The sequence below is a fragment of the Spea bombifrons genome, chromosome 13 (genome assembly GCF_027358695.1).
Source record: "Spea bombifrons isolate aSpeBom1 chromosome 13, aSpeBom1.2.pri, whole genome shotgun sequence".
NCBI lineage: Eukaryota > Metazoa > Chordata > Amphibia > Anura > Pelobatidae > Spea > Spea bombifrons.
The window spans coordinates 23,939,758-23,957,596 of NC_071099.1; the positions used below are offsets into that span (position 1 = coordinate 23,939,758).

The 17,839-nt window shown below is 47.9% G+C and overlaps 1 protein-coding gene across 1 annotated transcript; it reads left to right on the forward strand.

Moving 5' to 3' along the window:
• Positions 1 to 479: 479 nt before the first annotated feature.
• NOTUM (notum, palmitoleoyl-protein carboxylesterase) lies at positions 480 to 17,839 on the forward strand. Its single transcript, XM_053453992.1, has 12 exons — positions 480 to 623; positions 11,265 to 11,589; positions 11,975 to 12,027; positions 12,401 to 12,496; positions 12,722 to 12,782; positions 12,892 to 12,950; positions 13,630 to 13,732; positions 13,836 to 14,027; positions 14,140 to 14,240; positions 15,222 to 15,369; positions 15,457 to 15,504; positions 17,492 to 17,839. Exons 2-12 carry the CDS (start codon positions 11,273 to 11,275, stop codon positions 17,790 to 17,792), a joined length of 1,479 nt encoding a protein of 492 aa, XP_053309967.1. The 5' UTR covers positions 480 to 623; positions 11,265 to 11,272; the 3' UTR covers positions 17,793 to 17,839.

Here is a 17,839-nt window from a genome sequence, read left to right on the forward strand (position 1 = left end):
AGACCCCTAAGTGACTTCACGTCGATGACTTTAACGGCTCTTTAATGAGGAAATGGCAAGCTAGCCTGTGGCAGGGGGAGGTCCAGGCTAATCTGAAAGGGTTAATTTAAAGCCCCCCTCCTCCGCTGCAGCCAGTCTCCAGATCCTGACTGTGCTGTGAGCCTCAAACTCCTGCTCCTCTCCCGAGTCCTGCACTCCTCACCTACCCTGCCTCTGCTGTGGGGTTTTTTTTCCACCCCGGGATCTGGATTCGGTGTTGCTCCATCGCACTGGGCTTGAGTTTGGGTTCATTGTGCTCGGTTCTGTCTCTGAAGAAGGTCGCGGTCTGGTCTGTCCAGGTCTGGTGGAGCTTGGGTTCAATCTGGTGGTCCTCACTGGACTCTCCTACATCTGAGAGGTCCGCATTGCACTCCTTACATACACCTTGCGCTCTCAGGGGTGGATCTTGCATTCCGTGTACGTCTCTAGATGGTGGATCTGGTGGTCTGACCCCACAGCACCTCTGCACCTGCCTTCATCATCGTTTGTCCTGGACATCGGTCATCCTTGTTGTCCCACAGAGCATATCCTGCTGGACTCGCAGCCGGCCCATTGGAGTATTGGAGAGACGTGCGGTCCTCAAGGTTAGTCCGTGTGTTATGTTGATCCTGAGTGGGAGTGGGGGTGGGTATCTTGGAGCACCTTGGACTCTCTGACCAGTGGTGGTGGAGACTACATGAGCTCTCCCAAGATGTGGGCGCCGGATGGATGAAAGCGGAGGGGAATGAATGAGAGGTAAGGACCGACCATGTGTGGCTGCCGCAGCCTGGCATGAGGGTGCAGTGAGGATACCGTGCGGCTGCAGTGAATGGGAACGCCAGGGGGTTTGTGGGTGCAGGGAAGGGGCAACAAGTATGGTTGTGTGGTGGGTCTTGTGGCCGCAGTGAAGGTACAATGCGGCAGGTTGTGGGTGCAGTGAAGGGACCGGGTGGGTCGTTCATGAGTGTACTGAAGGTGCAGTGGAACAGTTTGTGGGCGCCATGAAAGGACAGGGAGTATATTTTGGGGTGCAACGAAAAGATAGCAAAATTCTAGTTTGCGTGTTTAGGGGGAATGGTTTGCGACGGCAGTGGATATGTCTGTTGGGTCAGCGGGGATGTTTTGTGGGAACGGGTTGTGAGGGCTGTGGACATGGCGGGTGCAATGTGGATAGGAAAGCAGCGGTAATGTCAGTGGGTGCACAGAAACATAGGATCACCTGGCAGATCGGCCCCCGTCTAGTCAGCCGTGTGTCTCGTCTTAGATTCAGGAGCCGTATGTCTATCCCATGCATGTTTAAATCCCCTCACTGTATTGGCGTCTACCACTTCTACTGGAAGGCTGTTTCACTTATCTACCACTTTCTCATTAACGTGCAGTGGAGATGGCTGCGAGGACGGTGGAAATGTTGGTGGGTGTGGGAGGGATTTAGGAACGGCATCCCAGCAGGAGCGGTAACGATGTGGGAATCCAGCGCCCGGTAGCATGTCAGTTCACAGCTTGCTGAGGCCGCGATGGCTGTCATTGCCGTGTTTACGCACTGAGCTTCCTCTCTTTAATCTCGTTAATTACCATCATTACCTGCCGGCGCTGAGCGCCTTATTATATTACAAACGCTACCGCGTTCTCCAGTATCGACCCAGGGAGACATCTCTCATTCTAGAAATGGATAAAGGTACCTGGAAGGGTTAACCTGGATGGAACACTTGCTTGTTTTCCAGTCCTGGTAACTATGACACCTTTCCTTGGTTGTCCAACATTCCTTGTGCCATCAGGAGGGCCACCATCAATGGTTCCTGGGGACCATCAGTGATCGGATCTGCAGAACCCATAAGAGATGAGTCGTTAAATAAATCCCGACGCGTTTTGTGGCTTAGGGTGGCGTCGCATGCGCTGGGACACCGTGGTGGCAAATTCACTTGATTTTGACCACGTGTGGGGTACGTTTTACTTGATCTTGGCACTTGACCACCTTCGCTTTATTTAGCTTTCTGGGAAAAAATGTATATACGTTTGCTGAACGAATACATGAATTTAGGAATACCCAAAAAGCCCATTTCCATGAAATTCTAATTATTCCGGATGCGGGAAGCTGGGAGATTGTAAGGTTTTTGGTGATGCGGGTGTATTCGGCGAGAGTCGGCCCGTGTGCGGAAACCCCTCTCTTTTCCCACTGTTAGTGCACGCGGTGAGGAGGTACCCCGACCAGGGGGTATTTATCGAGAGGCTCCGGCAGATCGTGACTTTTTACTTCCACGTGTTTATCGTATTCTGCTCACAGCAGATACGCGGTCTGTTCCCCTTCAGTGGTACCGCTGAGATTTCTCCCAATTCCTCCCTCCCTCCCTTCTGCCTCTCCCCATTCCCCGGACGCAGCCTGCGGTTGATGAGGGAAAGAAAGAGGATGCCAGAGAGGCAGAGATCAAAGAGACGTGGAGACACCCAGAACCACAGAAAAGGAAAGGGGGGGGTGGGGATGGGACTGAAAGAAGCATGGATTGAAGGAGAAATAGAAAGTGGAAGAGGGGAGAGAAAGAGAGTGAGAGAGAAATAACGATGAAGTGAAAATCCAGCAAAGATTAGGAAGGATAATCCAGAACGTGGAAGGAGATTTAAGAGAAAACGAAGTCCAAATAAACTGATCTGCTCTGTGTGGATTTTTAGGATCCTGTGGTTAGAGGGGGTCTTCGGAACTCTATTTACCCAACACACAGACCCTCTGTAAAGATATGAGGTCATATTGTATTAGTGTTGGATTCTCATTGGCAGCTATTGTATCATCCAGAAGCATGGAGGCTTTAGCCGATGGCGGTTTGTCTAGAACCCAATACCATAGAGGTCCCTCTTTGTCGGCAGGAGGGGCATGTAATGCGTGGAGCGTTACTGTGATCTAGAACGTGAGCAGGAACGTGCCTCTTTGGTGCCATTCGTTACTGAGTGGTTAAATGTAAAGATGGAGAAAGAGAGGTCTACCTGCTCCTTTTGGTGTGATGGAACCTGGCTGAGGGTTTCCGACGAAGTGTCCCAAACGCCAAGCTTGGAGAACGAGCCAACGTTTTGCAAAGGACGCTTTAAAGATGTAGAGACATAAACACGAGTTATAGAAGAGTCTCCAAAACCATGGAATCAAGAGTCGAGCGGATGAAGAAATAAGGTAAGCTCAATAAAACGCCCAAGGTTGGGTCGCTTGTCTCCTGGGGCTCTCCAGAGGTAAATGGCGGGTGCATCGGACCTAAACCGAGAACCTGAAATCTGGAAGAAATCCCCCCCCCCCATAGTTCCATAATTCGTTGAAGATTCATCTTGAGTCGCTTTACCGGATCAGCGCATGCCCTTCACGCTCAATGACACTCTTATTAAAACTTCCGGGCCTCAAACATAGTAAGGAATTATCGACTACGTTTCTTCACTTTCAACGAGATCTGACGATAGAAGTAAGGGGAATCGAGACAGCTGGCGAGGAAACTGGAAAGGACAGCATTTCTTTATACGCCTTTTTAATATTTGAGCTAATGGCTATTTACTGGCAAATGTACGGATTACAACATTTTGAGCTTTAAAAATGTACTTGTCACCGTGATTTAAAGGGGGGGGGCATTTATTTATTTTTTTTAATTGTTTTTTGCCAGCATAATGTAGAGAATCTTAATCCTCTCCCAGTTCAGTTTGGATATCTTCGGAATATGAAATTCACATACAATGTCTTCTATTTTTTCTTTTGGTTTTACTGAAATTTGTGGAGCTAAAAACTAAAATTGAATCTACTAGACAACCCCCCCCCAACTCCTTATCATACTACCTGTGGGAAACAATAGAATGTCTCGGGCTTAATCACCCATCTGGACACTCTATCTAATAAAAGTCTATGGAGGAGCGGACTTCATTAGCATTGCCATAAAGCATCAGCTCAGTGTGGTGTTTGAGCTGGAAAAGCCATCCAAGATGTCACATGACCGACAACAATGGCGGCCTCCAGATCTGCAGATAAAGGGAGTTTATTGGTACAAAATTTGATAAAAACAGGCTTTTGGCAACACAGACAGTACTGTACACAGCGCTGGGGGAGGGATTGTTGCTGTTTACAGTGCTGGGGGTTATAAAGGTATACAGAATTATGGGGGGTTGTTGCTCTTCACAGTGCTGGGGATTATTCTCATGCAGAATAAGGTTTTTCCATGCTTTCTCCCCTTTTACTCGGATTTGACCGTATTTCGCAATCACTGCTGTATTTTTTTAGATATGATACAACTTTGAGAGTTAAACCTTTTCTGCTTTCCTGTATTTTAAACACTTCAAGGCGATCACCCGATCCATTCATATCCAGGCCCTTTTATCCTCAAAGCTTTTTCGTATTACCGAGGGGCCGACATACTAAAGGCATTCACTATTTATTCTCCTCCGTGTTTGTTTTGTCTCTGAATAGCTTTATACCGGTGCCACTTAGTACAGAACATGAATCATTTTAAGCTGTATACGCGCCCGTAAATAAAGGCTTTAATGTGTTAAAGAGAACTCATAGAAGCCTAGAATTTGCCCGCAGATCAGAGCCGATTCGGCCCCCGTCTAATTACACGTGGTCAAAATCAAGTGAATTTGCCACCACGGTGTCCCAGCCCATGCTACGCCACCCTAGGCCACGAAACGCGTCGGGATTTATTTAACGACTTATCTCCACATCGGGCCGTTTGCCCGCGACGCTGGGTTTGCCCAGTGGCCTGTCTAGGCTTGGGTATAAATGGCATACTGGTGCAGCACAGGCTTCGTACCAAATCCATCTTTCAACGCCGCTTCATTGAAAGCTACCGCGTTTCAGCTCCAAATACAGAATCCTCAGCCGTGCGTCAAACCACAATAATGGTCTTTAAACGCCAGGACTGGAAATCGCATTACAAAGCGAAGTCGTTTCGCATCTAGGAATTTATTACTCGTAAATATGTCCCGGAAGATGGACGGACTGAAATCCCGTGACTGCTGTCTCATGAGACGGACATCTGGATTTGCTTGTCATCGTTTTCGACTCTATTTCCTCCTCTCCCTTTATTGTAAGTCTTCCCATATGGCACGTCTTCTTAACACAACACACACAGGTATACAACACACACACACACACATATACACACATATATACACCCCTATATATAATGAAATGTTATGCATGTAGATTAACCAACAGAGACGTGGAAAATGTGATCACCAATAATGTCTTAAATTATCTGGGAATAAAAAAAATAAAATAATAATAATAATAAAAAAAAAATAATAAAAAAAAAATATATATATAAAACCTTATTTTTATTTATGCCATTGTCTTCCAAATAGTGTCTAGTATTTCAAATATTCAACACCTTTTTAATTTTCATAATAAAAACAAAAAAATAGAGAATATTGGAACAGTATGAATAAATTCAGCATAATATGCATAAAAAAATTGCTCTGATAATGAATATTATTTAATGAAATTCTTTTCATCTTATTGATTTATGTAGCACCCTCATATTCCACAGCGCAGTACAATGGGTAAACGGGACAGGGGTTATGTAGGGTCCTGCTATTGCGATAGTAAATGTTTTAAAACCATTAGTGTCATTGGGTATATTTGATATAAATTTTTTATATAGTTTGTCACGGCACAGCGTACAGAGGAGACTCCGTAGTCAGGTAGGACTGCAGGGATGGTCCAGAGAGCCGAGGTCAGGATACCGGAGAGCAGGAAAAACGAGGAGCAAGCCGAGGTCAGGATACCGGAGAGCAGGATAAACGAGGAGCAAGCCGAGGTCAGGATACCAGAGATCAGAATAGTCAAAAACAAGCCGAGGTCAAATACAGGAATCAAGCAGAGGAACGCTATCTGGGTGCTAGCACAGGGCATAGACGACCATCAGAAGGCAAGGTCTTAGTGTTCTGAAGTCTCTTAAGTAGGCACAGGAAGTTAGGCACTAATTGGAGATCTCCCGCCAAAATTTCAAAGTGCCGTTACGTCACTTCCTGCGCGGCCATCTTGTGGTTGGCGATTGCGTAATCGTCCTATATAAGCAGGTGCAGTTTCCTCGGCCGCCACTAGGTGGCGTGAAGAAGAACGCGTCCGGACACCAGAGCTGGACCTGTGAAGCTGCTGGGAACGCGACGTGGAAGAGGTAAGTTCCCCTTCCATCTGCAGCGGCTGTCTCTGCTGCGCAGAAGCGGGGGGTCTCCCCCTTCTCCGCGGCGGCTGCGCCTGCCCTGCAGAAGCGGGGGGTCTCCCCCTTCTCCGCGGCGGCTGCGCCTGCCCTGCAGAAGCGGGGGGTCTCCCCCTTCTCCGCGGCGGCCGCGTCTGCTGTGCAGAAGTGGGGGGTCTCCCCCTTCTGCGCGGGGACCGAGGTTGCCGTGCGGGAGCAGGGGGTCTTCCCCTACCTCGCGGCGGCTGCTGCTGCCGTTCAGAAGCGGGGGGTCTCCCTCTTCTTCGCGGCAGCTGCGGCTGCCGGACCGAAGCGGGGGGTCTCCCCCTGCCTCGCGGCGGTTGCTGTTGCCGGCCGGGGGACCCAGCGGGTCTCCCTGCCGGTGGTGTGACAGTACCCCTCCTTAAAGGGGCGACCTCAGGGCGACCCCTGCCCGAACCACGCTGCCTCTTAGCATGGAATGCACGCACGAGATGAGGGGCGTGGAAGCGAGCTTCAGGAACCCAGGAACGATCCTCTGGGCCATGTCCTCTCCAATGAACAAGATACTGAAGACTCCCTTGTTGTCTGCGACAGTCCAGGATGGCTTGAGGAATACGCCCCGAAGTCCCCGCGACAGGGGGTCTAGTAGAAAAACGGTTGCAGACCAGTGGCTTCAATAGGGAGACATGAAAGACTCGAGGGATACGGAGTGTCCTAGGCAGAGAAAGTTCGTAGGCAACAGGATTCACCCGACGGACGATCGAAAAGGGACCGATGAAACGCGGTGCCAGCTTCATGCTGGGCACGCGGAGTCGCAGGTATCTCGTAGACAACCAAACGCGGTCCCCCGGAGAATACGCAGGAGTACCGGAACGTCTCTTGTTGGCTTGGAGTTCCTGTCGTCTACCAGCCAGTTCCAGAGTTCTCTGCACCGAAGCCCAGGTGGACTGTATATTAGTCAGTCGTTCCTCCAAAGCAGGATCAGTAGAATTCGGAAAGGCTCCAGGGAAGGGTTGCGGATGAAGACCGTAGACACAATAGAAGGCGGACTCTCCCGTAGACTCCTGTACCGCATTGTTCCGAGCAAACTCCGCCAAAGGAAGCAGGTCAACCCAATCATCCTGATGTTGGTTGATGAAAATGCGCAGATATTGTTCAAGGTGCTGGTTAGCCCTCTCTGCAGCGCCGTTAGACTGTGGGTGATAGGCCGATGAAAACGCTAGTGTAACACCCAATGCCCTCGTGAACTCGCGCCAAAAACGTGCAATAAATTGGGTACCGCGGTCGGAGACGATCTCGGTGGGTACTCCATGAAGACGGACTATCTCCCGCAAGAATATGTCCGCCAATACTGATGCCGTGGGAAGTTTCCTCAAAGGTATCATGTGCGCCATCTTTGAAAAACGATCAATGATCATCAGAATCACGGTATGCCCCTTAGAGTTGGGCAAGTCCACTATAAAGTCCATGGCAAGGTGAGTCCAAGGCCTTGAAGGACGGGGCAATGGGTGAAGCAACCCGGCAGGGTGTCTCCTGGAGGACTTATTGGCGGCGCACTTGAGACAGGAGCGGACAAACAGGGCAGTATCCTTAGTCCATTCTGGCCACCAAAATGTCCTCGAAACAAGGTCCTTGGTACGTGCTAGCCCAGGGTGGCCGGCGGTTCTGGACCCATGGGACAGGCGAAGCACGCGGGTACGGAGGTGCGCGGGAACAAACAGTCTCCCAGCTGGCAAGGAGGCTGGAGCTCGGGCTTGAAAACCAGCGATCCGGTCAAGCAAGGGAGTTCGGCAACAAGTATGTAGAGCCGCCAGGACCTTGGTAGCAGGTATGATGGGTTCGGGCGCACGACCCTCCTCCTCGGGGGACACATGCATACGGGAGAGAGCGTCCGCCTTGACGTTCTTGGAGCCTGGACGATAGGTCAGGACAAACGAGAAGCGGGAAAGAAACAAGGCCCATCTGGCCTGCCGGGGATTCAGGCACTTGGCAGTCTCTATATACTGAAGATTCTTATGATCTGTCAGAATCAGCGTGGGAATAGGAACACCCTCCAGAAGATGACGCCACTCTTCCAGCGCGAGGATGACAGCCAGAAGTTCCTTGTTTCCCACATCATAGTTCCTCTCCGCCGGGGAGAATCTCCTGGAGAAGTACCCGCAAGGATGGAGAGGACCACTGCTTCTAATTCGCTCTTTACCATCCGTCAGGGTTCCCGTCCACTTCTGGAATACGCTATAGAGTTCCGGACCCTGATGGGAGAGGTGAACTGGACTAATGAGGCATTAGTGGCTGCCTTTCTGAATGGACTTTCTGAGACCCTCAAAGACGAGACTGCTGCCAGAGATTTGCCCACAGAACTAGACTCCGTGATTTCGTATATTTCCCAAATTGATCTGCGTCTCCGCCAAAGGCAAGCACAACGGGAGAGTTTGAAGTTACGTGACAAGGGTGAGAGATCTACTACACGCTTCTTACCACAGTTTTCTTCTGCCGACCCCTCGAACGAACCATCTGAGGAACCCATGCAGTTGGGAGCCACTCGACTCTCTGATCGAGAGAGGAACAGACGGAGACGGGAGGGATTATGCTTTTACTGTGGACTCTCGGGTCACTTTATCGGACTCTGTCCTAGCAGGCCGGGAAACGCCCGCACCTAGGTAGGCCAGGGGAACCTACCATAGGTGTGGTGAACTATTCCCCTAACCTGTTCACCACCCGAATGACTGTTCCGGTTCATTTAGTCTGGGATTCTGGATTCATTGACACTGAGGCCTTCTGATTCTGTCACGGCACAGCGTACAGAGGAGACTCCGTAGTCAGGTAGGACTGCAGGGATGGTCCAGAGAGCCGAGGTCAGGATACCGGAGAGCAGGAAAAACGAGGAGCAAGCCGAGGTCAGGATACCGGAGAGCAGGATAAACGAGGAGCAAGCCGAGGTCAGGATACCAGAGATCAGAATAGTCAAAAACAAGCCGAGGTCAAATACAGGAATCAAGCAGAGGAACGCTATCTGGGTGCTAGCACAGGGCATAGACGACCATCAGAAGGCAAGGTCTTAGTGTTCTGAAGTCTCTTAAGTAGGCACAGGAAGTTAGGCACTAATTGGAGATCTCCCGCCAAAATTTCAAAGTGCCGTTACGTCACTTCCTGCGCGGCCATCTTGTGGTTGGCGATTGCGTAATCGTCCTATATAAGCAGGTGCAGTTTCCTCGGCCGCCACTAGGTGGCGTGAAGAAGAACGCGTCCGGACACCAGAGCTGGACCTGTGAAGCTGCTGGGAACGCGACGTGGAAGAGGTAAGTTCCCCTTCCATCTGCAGCGGCTGTCTCTGCTGCGCAGAAGCGGGGGGTCTCCCCCTTCTCCGCGGCGGCTGCGCCTGCCCTGCAGAAGCGGGGGGTCTCCCCCTTCTCCGCGGCGGCTGCGCCTGCCCTGCAGAAGCGGGGGGTCTCCCCCTTCTCCGCGGCGGCCGCGTCTGCTGTGCAGAAGTGGGGGGTCTCCCCCTTCTGCGCGGGGACCGAGGTTGCCGTGCGGGAGCAGGGGGTCTTCCCCTACCTCGCGGCGGCTGCTGCTGCCGTTCAGAAGCGGGGGGTCTCCCTCTTCTTCGCGGCAGCTGCGGCTGCCGGACCGAAGCGGGGGGTCTCCCCCTGCCTCGCGGCGGTTGCTGTTGCCGGCCGGGGGACCCAGCGGGTCTCCCTGCCGGTGGTGTGACATAGTTTAAGCGATTTTAGAAATATTTAGTTACCTTTTTGGCTTTCATTCATTGTGACCCCCGAAAAATGTAATTTACCAACATTTGTTATTTGTAACAAATACTGTTGCAATTGGATTTATTGTTACAATTAAAATAGATTTTCTGTATTATATATAAGGCTTAAATGATTAACATAAATCACTATTTTTTTTTAAATTGGTTTATACAAATTTTTGCATGTCTTAAATAATCGTAACGAGTGGATTTTTTTCCCTCTAATTTTTCATTTATTTAACGCTGATCGCTAGGTTTACATGCAGAAATTGTGAATTAATATTAACATGTGATTGCCGAACAAAATTAATATTTTCTTCCTTTTTAGAAAATTATAAGATTTGAGGCTTTTATAAAAAAAAAAAAAAAAATATATATATATATATATATATATATATATATATATATATATATATATATATATATATATATATATATATATATATATATATATATACAATCACAGCAGTAATATCTTTTCCTCCAAACTAATTTAATTTTAAAATCCCAAATCTATCTAAAGTTACGTAAAAATTTGTATATGAAAAATGAGGAAACCAATATGAGGAGCGGGGGGGGGGGATATACTTGATAGAAGTCCGTGTCCTAGAGGTTAATTAGATGGTCTTAAAGAAAGGGTGACAAAATACTTTAAGAAATTGGGGGTATTTTTGATTGGTCACGGTTTTGGACCTGAATATCTGCAGACGCCTAAAAATTCCTTTTGATGGTAAATTCCAAGACAAGGCATCAATCTTGGGAACCTACAACAGGAACCTAGAACCCGTCTCTGGAAAAATATGATGAGATCTCAACACCGTATTCTAAAGGATCAAAACTTATACGTCGAATTGTATTTTTTTTTATGATAAACTTATTTTCGGTGTTTTGAAGACTTGTCCTCCTTCTATGTATCCGGTTTTAATGTTAAAATGCGTCCTTTTTCTGACCCAGACTGATTAATGGTTACTGGAAGTGACGCTCGCTAATGGTCTCATTTGATATTCCGGGGGCAGAATCCGGGATCGTGATGCATCTCGATAATAGGAATGATGAGTTTATTATTAACAAGTGTTTCTTCTATGAGTTAATGCATCCGACGCCCACTGCTGGCTGGATCAGGTGTTACCTGTTGGCGACAAGTCGGGGGATAAGAGGAAGTGTAGGTTGGGTAACGATGGAAAATCGCTTTGGCCAAGAAACCGAGAATAAGACTCTGTCCCCAATAGTTGGCGTGGTTCCAGTTTCATTTAAAATTGGTGAATCCAAATCTTTTGCCGCTGATTACTGTGAAATATGTTAATTCTTATATTTTGTTTTGGTCCTCCTCATACTGATCCCCCGATGTCCTTTCTCCGCAGGGCGGCACATGGTGCCCGGCATGGCTGGTGGCATATGCGTGACCCTGCTACTCCTGCTCAGTGCGATTCCCGCCGGCAGCAGGAAGAGCTGGAGGAGACGCGGGCAGCAGGTGGTACCCAGCAGCCGAGAGCGGAGCGAAGGCGGCGGAGAGAGCTTCCCTTTGGATTTCACCGCGGTGGAGGGGAATATGGACAATTTCATGGCCCAGATCAAGAGTCTGGCGCAGTCTCTGTACCCGTGTTCTGCCCAGCGTCTGGATGAAGAAATGAAACTGCACCTTCTTCAGAACCAGTCGGTGACCTGCAACGACGGGAGCCCAGCGGGGTATGGAGATCCAAGTGAATTAATTGGCCTCTATTTCTTTTTTTTTAGGGTAGGCAGTAGAGCTGTAGAAGTAAACTGTGCCCTAGGAGGCAAGAACATCCAAATGCCCCCAGTAACAGGTGCCATAAAAATCATTGGCTTGAGGTGCCAAGAGATCATAGTTAAGAAAGAGACTCGGACAGTAAGATAAAGTCATGTTAGATTGATCCTTAAGACCATACACAACCATCCACAATATCTTCTTTTTTTTTTTTTTCACCTTATTTGATAAGCTGCCGCTTCCTTCTTTTATATTTAGGTTTATTTCAAAACGGTTCTTGGAGCGGTGGTTATGGCGGTCGCATGTTCGATATCCAGGACTCATACCATATTTCTTCTCTTTCAGTTACTACCTTAAGGAGTCCAAGGGCAGCCGGCGATGGCTCGTCTTTTTGGAAGGTAAACTTATTATGCCCTTTTCTGTTTTTATATAATTTTTTTTTTTTCTCATCTTAACCAAGAGACTTGGGCACGCGGCCTAAACGGGAAATATGTAAATAAACAGAGCTTGTGGTGGAGCGGTCAGGAGAACACCATTTGCTTCCAACACACGTTCTTGAATGAATGACTTACCAGTCATACCAGAGGTCAAAAGGTATGACCTTGCTCCGCAAAAACAGGACTGTCTTAAAACGGCCAAATCCATTAAGGGTTGACCAGCTGACTATCCCCCCTTTATTTTAATCCACATTTGTGTGTTTTCACTATGGCATCTCATTATTTTTTATTGTCCACTTTTTGTACCATGATGGCCCTTCCGTTGTCTTCTCAGGTGGATGGTACTGCATCAGCCGTGAAAACTGTGACCTCCGTTATGACACAATGAGACGACTAATGAGTTCGAAAGGATGGCCGGCTACTAAAACAGGTGAGCAATGGACTTCAATTTAATGTTGGACTTCTACAGAGTCTCTTTTGCCCGGGACGTTTCAGACGGGGGTTTAGGTTGGGTGGCTTTTGATGAATTCTCTAAGGATAATTCTTGGTTTGTCTCTGGATAAGCTGAGGATATCTAAACCATGTCCTTGAATTCTTTGGGGAGTTTAATGCCACGGCCCCATGGGAATTTATGTATTTGCTCTTAATATTCCAGCATCAGGGATTTTATCGACTCAGCCGGAGGAGAATCCGCACTGGTGGAATGCCAACATGGTGTATGTATTATTTGTGACCTAACCACCTCTGACTTAATCAACGAAAAATATGAGACTTCACTGCCTCCCGTTTATCTTTGTGTAACCAATATTACCCCTATCCTCGCAGATTTATCCCGTATTGTTCAAGCGATGTGTGGAGTGGAGCATCACCAAAAACAGAGAAAAGTGAGGTTTTTTTTTTTTTTTGTCTTGTTTTTGTTATTTCTTGTTAGAGGTGATTTAACCCCTTGAATTGGTCTTGTAAGAGTAGAAACTTGAAATCTGATGGTAGATGAGAAGCAGTCGAATGTCTCCTTGTTTAAAGATCTCAGGCTGACTCCCAGTGTTTAGTTTTAGACCTGAGCCTAACCTTTAAGCACCTCTATCATATGACCTGAACTGACCGTCCCTCACCTTGTACCATCTCATCTCGGCATGTCCCTGAGCTCAGAGTGGAAGATGGCGCCCTTACGTCTGCACTTTTCAAAAAAAAAAAAGAAAATTATGGCCTTTTCTCCTACTCGGGGACTTCTGCCTTCCCACCCCAGAAATTGGGAATGTTAAGTCCATCAGGACTACCGTTCGTGACCTGCTTTAGAGCACAACTGAACGTCTTTCAGTCTACCTTAGTGCAGTACCTACCCTGAACCCCCTTCATTTAGGTAGTTGGTGTGGGGGGGGGGCGACAAACATTTATCTCATTATGGACTCTGATAATCCTGTTCTCCGACTTACTGTGGGACTTAAGCTTCTTATCATATCTTGCCTTCACCCCGAACCGGAGGTGACGACTTCTAATTTTGAGACCGCTACTGGTTGTTGGGTCAGTTGGGATTTGTGGACTGACTCCGCTCTTCCTTTTTAGATGACTATGCATTCATGGGATCGCTCATTATCCAGGAGGTGGTGAAAGAACTCCTAGGGAAAGGCTTGGACACGGCAAAGGTTCTGCTGCTGGCAGGAAGCAGGTGAGTGGGTTCGTAATTTGTGGTTGAACAGCACGGTCAATCGCATCATAGTTTTGTTTTATGTTTTTAAAAAGGCTTAAGTGCTGCTCTTCTATGTTAACAGTGCTGGTGGTACTGGAGTTCTTCTCAATGTGGACCTGGTGGCCGAGCAGCTGGAGGAGTTGGGATACCCTGGGATTCAAGTTCGAGGACTCTCCGACTCTGGCTGGTTCCTTGATAACAAACAATACAGGAGGACAGATTGTGCGGATATCATTACATGCGCGCCTACCGAGGCCATCCAGAGAGGAATCAGGTAGAGCTTGGGTGGCAAGCAAGGCAGTAGACCGGTACAAAAGTCTAAGGGTGCTATACGAAGGGCATGCCCTGGCCGTCATTTCTGACTTCTCCTGCTCATCTGACACCAGGTACTGGAACGGGGTAGTTCCTGAACGTTGCAAGCAGCAGTTTAAAGAAGGGGAAGAATGGAACTGTTTCTTTGGCTACAAAATCTACCCAACCCTTCGAAGTAAGTAAACCAGAGAGCACCAAACCTGAGACGGTTATGGTGACCTCTTATATGTTTTGCGGTTTGTTCCTCTAAACACTGAGGTTAGGAGAGATTAAATGTTTTAGGACGGCTCTGGTAAAGCTCCACAAGAATGTCTGAGTTTGCTTTCCTAACACCCAATACACTCAGGGAGTTGAAATGTTCCATCTTGTCTCCTTTCGTCTAATTGAATACATTTCAACGTTCCACTGTGACTCCTTCCAATAATAGCCAACAAGTAGCACCTTCGGGTGGTGGAAGGTAAGGCTCCTAGGTGTCCGGTGGCTTCAGATAGAGAAGTTACCATGGAGAAACATGGACAGGGGGTATTCGGAAGGAGTGATTGGGTGACAGGAGAGGAACATCCCACGAGACGACAAAAGCTTCCACGATGTCCTTAGCCCCCCCGCAGTGTCCTCTCTGATCCGTCTCCATCCCTGCCCAAGACAGACAATTTAAATTCTCCGCTTCTGATGGTGGGTGTGTAATTACAGAAGGCTCCAGCGTGGAATGTATGATTATATATATCTTTTTGTTGTGTTCTCCTCTGTAATAACATGTCCCATCATCCGCTGGTGCCGGGGATTGTAGAGAAGGAAGACTGGATTTGCGTTGCCTTCCCCCATCCTCTTCTTCCACCTGGTCTGTATGAGTGGAACCGGTTAAAGGTGCAGTTCCATTTGTACAAAACATTAACTGCACTTTTCTAGTATTAGCGATATAGCATTAAGAGCGCATGACAATTAAGTGATACTGGCAACAATCACTAAAACCGTAAATGGCAACTGGTTGACCGTCTTGTCCCTAATTTTGTTGATGTGGTCTATTCTTCACTGACGTATTCTGGAATGTTGTACGAAGGCTATAACAAGTACGCATCTCAGTAAGGACTTAGAGAGACGCAAAAGGTGATGGGGGGGAGCTTGCTGAAAAGAGCTTACAATCCTCTTTCTCTCCCAGGTCCGGTGTTTGTGGTTCAGTGGCTCTTTGACGAAGCTCAGCTGACCGTGGACAATGTCCATTTGAGCGGTCAACCAGTGCAGGAGAGCCAGTGGCTTTACATCCAGAACCTGGGCCGGGAGCTGCGGAGCACGTTGAAGGACGTTGGGTACGTGTCTTGAAAAGATATATCGTCTCAAAGACCGACAAGTACTCCAGTGTGTGGCTCTGACCTCTAAACACGTTCTTTTCCCAGGGCGAGTTTTGCTCCTGCATGTTTGGCCCACGAGGTGATCACCCGCAGGTGGGTTTGCGTCACATTTTGTGGATTGCTCTGTCTTCCGGGCGTTATGAATAGGATTCTATTAATGCCAGGAAGCCCAAATCTAATATAATGACTTGTCCTCTTATTGGGCTATAACTGCTATGCATGGGGCTGATGAAGGACACTGGCTAGTGGGAAAGGCTGACTATGTTGTGTGATTATAATCCTGATTATATTTCTCTGTGTTCTTGCCCTTGCTGCTAGGAGATCGGTAGGTATTTCTGTATGTTGTATGATCGCGTGTTGTGTGTTTACATGGCTATTCTCAGGCAAGCAATTTTTTTTGCATGCCTAAATTCACTCGCTGTATTACCTTCTACCACTTCTTCTGGGAAGCCGTTCCACTTATCTACCACCCTGTCAGTAAACGCATGGTTGTTCAAGTAATATTTTCTGTAAACCGAGACGGCCGGCCGATAACAGCCAAGATAAAAAAAATTCCTAATCTATAGCAGGAACGCACGGCTCCGAGCCAAGAACGATTTATATTTTTCCCATATTTTAAAGTGCTTGTATTACCAAAGAGAGAAAAAACAAAACTCTAACATATGTTAAACTACTTGTGTTACGGATCAAAGCGTTGTTGCTTCAACGCCAGACGTGGGCTGGGTAACGTTTTAAAAATGCTTCCTTATCCCGGGTTCCTGAGCTCATTTGTACGTCTGCCTGCTTAGTTATAGGACACCTGCAATGGGAGCCGCCTGGCTTTGATCCGGAGCCCAAGTATTAAAGCATATTGGGTTTAGCGTTCCCTTTTTACCCTTTGAATATTACAATAGACTTTAAAGGAACAGTAGCCCCCCCCTTCTGACCCCTTTACCCCCACCCCAGAGACGTGAATTCACTTTTGTTTGAGACGCTCAGTGTAAAGTTTCATTGAGTTTGACTGTTTAAGACCCCAGGCAGCCAGCCGGGGGGGGGTCGTTAGTCTTCTACCCCGACGCAAATTATTATTCCTGACAGTTTCCTTCGTAGGCCACTCATTAAGGGGTTTAAAGGACCAATTTGGCCCCTTCTCTTGAGCGATTTTGAGGTCGAGTTGCCGGAAATCCAGTTCTAATGCCCGCGGAGGGGTCGCCCAGTCCATAGGGGGTTAACGGGGCAGTTACTGAGTGCCCCAAGCCTTGGTTGGCTCCTCATCGCGACATTTTGGATCAATGGGCCAATCGCGCGCCCCATTCAGGTTACTTCTGTGTTCCGAATGGGGCTTTTGCTGTAAAATTCAGGCCCATATTAATAAATTCATAATTTAATTCAAACTTCCATTACTAAATGGAAATTTTTCATTATAAAAAGGAAAGAACTGTTTAAAACCACCTTCTGACAATCTTCGAAGATGGGGGAAAGACCGTGTGTTCCTAACAAGAAAATAGATTGGTAACTGTAATGGGCGGACATTCTACTTAACAGAAAGGGTAGTAGGTACATGGAATAGTCTTCCAATGGATAAGCTACAGGCAAATACTGTAAAAGAAAGCTTGTACAGAGTTCTCTGTATAGGTGGGTGTGTGTATGTGTGTATGTTTTGATATGGGATGTGTGTTGTATGTATGTGTGTTTGGGTGTGTATGTATGTATGTTTGGATGCTGTGGGTGTGTATGTATCTGTATCTCTTGTCTACTGAACCTGTTTTCTCTTAGAATTGTTTGTTTGTAAATTAGGAGAGTTGGCAGAGGTCATGGAGCTCCCCCTAGTGGTGATGCAATGACATTTAGTGAAAAATAATAATTGCATCACCGCCAGCGTCATTAAGCAAACAAAGGGGTTAAGAGAATACTGAAAATACCCCGATCATTATGCATTCTGTGACAGACCCATTCGGCCCGTCTAGTCTGCCTGTTTTCCTGGCTGGCCTCGTCTTAGATTCAGGAGCCGTATGCCTATCCCTTCCGCTCGGAGGCCTTTTCACTTTAACGTGACTAGTGATGTTTTGTTTATCTCACTTTTCTATTTATCCCCCCCCAGTCACTGGACAGAGGTGCAGATTCGTGGCACCTCTCTACCCCGAGCTCTACACTGCTGGGACCGCAGCCTTCAGGAGACGAGCAAAAACAGCAAGACCCCCCTCAAGGGCTGTCCCTTCCACCTCATGGACAGCTGCCCCTGGCCACAGTGTAACCCTACATGCCCCTCCATCCGAGACCACTTTACAGGGCAGGAGATGAGCGTCGTCCAGTTCCTGATGCATCTTGGCTTTGACGTACAGAAGATGGCCAGCCAACAGGGCATGGAGCCGGGCAAACTCCTTGGGGTGCTGAGCAGCTAGGGGGAAGAGGATGGACTCTTTCTAATGGGTTAACAGGAGCTGACAGA